This window comes from Girardinichthys multiradiatus, chromosome Y (genome assembly GCF_021462225.1).
Source record: "Girardinichthys multiradiatus isolate DD_20200921_A chromosome Y, DD_fGirMul_XY1, whole genome shotgun sequence".
NCBI classification, from domain to species: Eukaryota; Metazoa; Chordata; class Actinopteri; order Cyprinodontiformes; family Goodeidae; genus Girardinichthys; species Girardinichthys multiradiatus.
This window is the reverse complement of record NC_061818.1, coordinates 24,141,099-24,147,098: the sequence shown is the minus strand read 5'-3', so window position 1 is coordinate 24,147,098 and position 6,000 is coordinate 24,141,099. Positions and strand designations below refer to the sequence as shown.

The 6,000-nt window shown below is 39.6% G+C and overlaps 1 protein-coding gene across 1 annotated transcript in view; it reads right to left on the bottom strand.

The window, feature by feature from the left end:
- LOC124864983 (phospholipid-transporting ATPase ABCA3-like) overlaps positions 1 to 6,000 on the bottom strand; it is a 29,898-nt gene that overhangs the window by 3,342 nt on the left and 20,556 nt on the right. The window contains 10 exon segments of the mRNA XM_047359955.1: positions 897 to 970; positions 1,076 to 1,272; positions 1,366 to 1,536; positions 1,621 to 1,808; positions 1,898 to 2,092; positions 2,180 to 2,314; positions 3,343 to 3,515; positions 3,598 to 3,756; positions 5,385 to 5,604; positions 5,739 to 5,941. Coding sequence (XP_047215911.1) covers positions 897 to 970; positions 1,076 to 1,272; positions 1,366 to 1,536; positions 1,621 to 1,808; positions 1,898 to 2,092; positions 2,180 to 2,314; positions 3,343 to 3,515; positions 3,598 to 3,756; positions 5,385 to 5,604; positions 5,739 to 5,941 — 1,715 coding nt within the window.

Genomic DNA, 6,000 nt, shown 5'->3' with positions numbered 1-6,000 from the left:
TTTGTATTAAAAACACTTTTCTTTTATTGGTCGGAAGAAATATGCTAATTTTGTGAGATAGGAATTTTGGGTTTTCATGAGCTGTATGCCAAAATCATCCGTATTAAGACAATAAAAGACCTGAAATATTTCAGTTAGTGTGCAATGAATCTAAAATATATGAATGTTAAATTTTCATCATTACATTATAGAAAATAATGAACTTTATCACAATATGCTAATTTTTTGAGAAGGACCTGTATATATATATATATATATATATATACATACATGTATGTATATATATATATATATATACATACATGTATGTGTGTATATATATATATATATATATGTATATATATATATATATATACATATATATATATATATATATATATATATATATATATATGTAATAATTATCTGAAAACACTGGCAAAGGTTTCCAGAGCCTCTAAAGGGTCTCTCAGTCTGGGTCATAGGGAAGACTGATGCCTGACAGATGTCCAGGAGACAGTTATTGGCATCTTCCACAAGCACAATCATTGATGCAGTAATTCATGCAAAAGGAGCACCGACCAAGTATTGATAGCATAGAAATTAACATACTTTTCAGAAGCCTCACATTTCTGTTTCAAGTATCCTATTTATCTTTTATCCTTATTGGTCTTCTGTAATATTCAGATTTTCTAAGACTTTGAGGTTTTCATTATTTGTAGCCATAATAATCAAAATTACAAGAAATAAAGGCCTGACATATTTCACTCAGTGTAATGATAATGATAATCTATATGTTTCACTTTCAGATATGAGTGACCAAAAATATTTAACTTTTTCACAATACTGAATTTTGTGAGATGTGCCTGTATATAATTGAACTAGCAGTTGTTTAGCCATAAAAACAGCTGGTGTACCTGTGCCCAGGTCAGTGTTTTATCAGTCAGATGGTAGTGAACCATTCCCTGGTGCTCATCTTTGAGTTGGCTTCCTGTTGTGGGAGAAAATTCAAAGTGAAATCTGTTTGCTTGCAGCGAAAACGGTCTCAACTACACCCAGCACACAGTGCTGTCCTGTTTATTTGGACACCTCTGACCTGGGAAAGTGCTTTCAATGAAGTCTTTAAAAAACTGCAGGTCGCTTTCCTCCAAATCCTCCTCCTTGTGTACTTTAGCCAGTAGCGTGTAGCCGCTGCCAAACTTGCTCTTCAGGTGTTGGGGACTCCCGAGGCACTTGAACTGACCATTTACCATCACTGCCAGCCTGCTACAAAGGGCCTCACACTCTTCCATTCTAGTGTGAGAACACATCCATTTAAATTGATCAAAATGTGGAAAATAACATATTTTAGCCTAGCTAACATCAAAGAATTTATGAAGAGCTCACCTGTGAGAAGTGATTATTATAGCCTTCCCAGACTCCCTGATGCGCGTAACTGCATCCCAAAGCAGCCTCCGGGCCACAGGGTCCATCCCTGTGGAAGGCTCATCCAGGAAGATGACCGGAGGTCCACCCATCAAAGCCATTCCCGCACTTAGCTTCCTCTTATTACCACCGCTGCATGAGTTTAAACATCTTAATTAATACTGTATGTTCTAGATGTTTATTCTTATTATCTGTATAGGACAGAGCTCCTTTCACCTGTAGCTGCGGGTCAGTTTATCAGCATGAGGCTCCAGCAGCAGTGATCTCAGGACGTTTTCCACACAGCCAGCTACATACTTCTCTGGGATTCCTCTGAGCCTGGCGTACATGCTCAGCGTCTCTCTTCCTGTCATGTGGTCCAGCACAGCATCAAACTGAGGACAGTAACCTATGCGCTGCTGCACCTGGAACCAAGAGATACAAGTTCATGTCAAATTTCAGCATTTTGTCAAATAGTTCCTTCACTGAAATAGTTTCCCTTTCTCTGTCTTGCCTTCTTAATGTCCCTCAGGATGCTGTAGCCATCTATGTAGGCGTCTCCAGATGTAACACTCTCATCACCGGTCAGCATCTTAAACGTTGTGGTCTTTCCTGCTCCGTTAAAGCCCAGGAGGCCAAAACACTCAGCCTTCCCCACAGCGAGAGACAGCCTGTCCACAGCCAGAAGGTTCTCCCCGCTGCTATAAATCTGAGCAGGACAGATATCATGATTCTGTGTTGCATTTTCAACACGGCACACACGCACGCTTACATCAAGGCAGCTGTGCAAACTCACCTTGCTGAGTTCATGCAGTATGAGGGGGCTGCCAACCATGGACTCCACCACTGGCTGGCACTCCAGGACCCGCTTCCTCTCTTCAGCTACATCCCGGTCCTCTGGAAGGAACGCCGCATCATCTAACAGAGGCATCTGAGGCCCGAGAAATGTATGAGATAAAAAGACAAAATAGTGGGGGTTTTTTCTATTTTAATTTGAGTCTCAAATCACATTTTCTTAAATTTAATACCAACATTACTTACAAAACTAAATAAAAAACAACACAAAACACTATAAAAACCAACTTAACTTAGATGTAGCTAATTTAAACTACTTTCTTTAACTTTGTCATTATATTTATATTATTGCCAAAACATCATTGTTTAAGCTTTGTTAGGTCATAGTGTTTTATCCATTCTCAGCTCATCCTTTGCAGATATAACAGCTTCAACTCTTCTGGGCTTTCCACACATTTAGGAATGTGTTCCTTCATTCATTTCTGACTATATAAATAAATTTTCTGAAGATTCTTCCAGATACATGGCCTAACAACCCCCCAATTGCTTCTGCTTCATTATAATACCAACTGTAAAAAGTATTGAGGATATTTCACAACTAAAGTTATTACACAGGCGGCATCGTATCACGGTACCATGCCGACTCCTTCAGAGTGAAACTGTTTTTAGTGGCAGTCTGCAAGCCTAGCTGCTGGATTTTACACACCTATGACAATGAAGGAGACTAGAGCTTCTGAATTCAATCATTTGGATGGGTGAGCAAGTTTTCTCCTGGTAATCCTTTATTTTAAATCATTTTTAACTATTACAGTTATATTGGAAGTTTCAAACATGCTGTTAATTTTAAATAAAAATTGAATCCTCAAAAAAAGAATAAAGTATGTACTCTTTAGAATGATTTTGATAAGATATGACATATTAATTCATAATCAGAGGAATAATCAAATGTAGATTTAACTTTAACAACATCGTCTTTGTAGGCTACAGGTTTGACAAATCTAACAAAAATAACCAACTGCAGCCATTTGGTCCTGTTAGATTGTTTTCTTTCAGTGCATTAGCTTGAATACGATGACCTCATAAAATAATGTTTAAGCACAACCTGCAGTTTTAAGACATTCTAGTTAAGAAAACTGTCAAAATGAACAATTTAGTGGACTCCACCTGTTTGTGTTTTCCGCCAAGAGAGGTGAAGAGTCTGCAGACAGTGCGGACACACTGCAGCTCAATGACAAACAGCAGAGCATTGAAGATGACACCCTGCACCGAGAGGGACACCAGGAAGCGACCCACACCAGGCTCTGACATGGAGAAGTAGTTTGTCTGGTATGTGATGTCTGGAAACATAGAAACAGTTAAATACATTATTTTCATAATCTTTTCTTTTATCATCTTCAGCTCTGTTGAGACAGAACTTACTTAAGTATTTGCAGATTGTTTCGCTGATGGGACCTGAGGTGCAAAACTTTATGAATTCGTAGTTCTGGTAGAACTGGCTGAATGACATGCCCAGGCAGTAGTTTGGGAAGATCAGGAACACCTTATCCAATACATGCGACAGGTTTACCAGGTTTAACTCTGCAAGGAAAAATGAAGAATGACAGTAAAAAGAAATGGTGAGCACTTTTTTGGACTTTATAAAATGTTCTTGTTCCCTTTCACTATTTTTTATGGTAAACTCAATGATTTTTGCAAACACAGACACCTTCCCTCATACAGTTGAAATCACACCTGCAGGTTGTTACCTTTCCACAACTAGAAGCTTCACACATCCCACTTTAACTAACCAAGAGCTAACTCTGAACATTATCCCCCGATGTCTTCCCACACAATAACAAAGAACATTGTATTTGGCAACAGAGACAGGAAGAGAAAAGTTAATTCATGCAATTTGACTACATTATACTTCATCCTAGTGCATTTTGTTCCTAAAGTATTCATACCTTATAAACTATGTATATTGTCTTGATAAAAATCTCTAATTTTAATGTATTTTTAAACACAAAATAGTGGACAGAAAATGCGTCATGCTTTTTACAAGTGTGGCATGCATTTGTATTTAGTCACCGTTAGTCATTCATAGCAATTTCAGCTGCAATTCTTAGAGGTTATTGTTGCATTTATTTAGTCTCTGAAGACAAAGCTCAGAGCTGGGAATGACATCACTCCCTGATGGACTGGAAAACCATTGGATTCACTAATCAATGTGGTGGGATTTACTATTGGCAATACAAGCTTCTGATTTAAGGGGCCATTCTTGTTAAATTTCCTACTGGGAATTCAGAAAATCCCACTCCCGTGTATAAAGCCAACAGATTTGTACATTTACAGATGGATTTTTTTTTACCATTCTTCCTTGCAAAATAAATCAGGCCAAGTCATTAGATTTAGGTCTGGGCTTTGACTGGGCCATTCTAACACATTAATATGCTTTGATGTAAACTATTCCATGTTGTAGCTCTGACTGTATCTTTAGGATTATTATTATTAGGATTATTAGCATGATGCTGCCACCACCATGTTTCTCTACAGGAAATATGTCTAGTGATGTGCAGTGTTCATAATTTATAATTATGCTCTACCTTGTGTTTGTCTGCCGTTAAAAGTCTTGATAAAATACCTTAAAGTTTGTTATTGTAACAAAATCCAAAAAAAAGTGCTAGGCAATGTATTCGCATGCTCCATTATAGACAGTTGGACACAATTTATTCATTGCATGTTTTTTTGTTTTTGTTTTGGTGGTAATACTTTTCATGGACGGGGCTGCACGGTGGCGCAGTTGGTAGCACTGTTGCCTTGCAGCAAGAAGGTCCTGGGTTCAATTCCCGGCATGGAGTTTGCATGTTCTCCCCGTGCATGCGTGGGTTCTCACTGGGTACTCCGGCTTCCTCCCACAGTCCGAAGACATTCCTGTTAGGTTAATTGGTCACTCTAAATTGCCCTTAGGTGTATGAATGAGTGTGTGTGTGGTTGTTTGTGTGTTGCCCAGCGATGGACTGGCGACCTCTCCAGGGTGTACCCCGCCTCTCACCCATAGACTGCTGGAGATAGGCACCAGCTCCCCCGTGACCCACTATGGAATAAGCAGTAGAAAATGACTGACTGACTGACTTTTCATGCAAATACAGCAAACTTTCAGGGTTGAAAGTTTACATTTTTTCAGTTGGATATGGGATGTATTTGTGACTTTTGTGTCCATCTCTCACCTGGGACGGTCATGATAGTGACGGCCAGAAACGTGGCAGTCCCAGAGATCACATTGAAGATAGTGAGGCGTGTGTAGGCGGTGGCAGCAGTGGAGAAGAGGAAGCTGAGTAGATACATCAGAGGCACAATGGCCCAGCCGTACAGGAGGAGAATCAGGAAAACGTCGACGAGGTGGTGATCCGCCACAAAAGCTTCAACTCCAAATGCTTGGAATACAACCTGGGATAAAAAATAAAACAGATGAAATGTCTTCTTATTATAAGATTAGGCAAAACAATTTGAACCACACTTTAAACAAAATTATTGGTCCCAGTGTGTTTCTTCTGTGAACAGGGGCTGGATTTCACACTGACCAACATGAGGAGGCATGGCAGCAGGAAGTTGACCAGGTCCCACAGCAGGGCAGAGAACCAGAAGTTGGACAGGTAGACGCCGCTGACCTGCTGTATGTGCTTCGACTTGATGGAGGACTCAGTTACAAGCAGCAGGGCGAAAGTGCTGGACAGTGAGGCCATGCCGTACATCAGGTTGATGGCAATGGCAAACCCAGTCTTACCTCTACAGAGTACAGGAAAACAAAAAGCAAATATTATTTAAGAATTTTTCCATGCATCC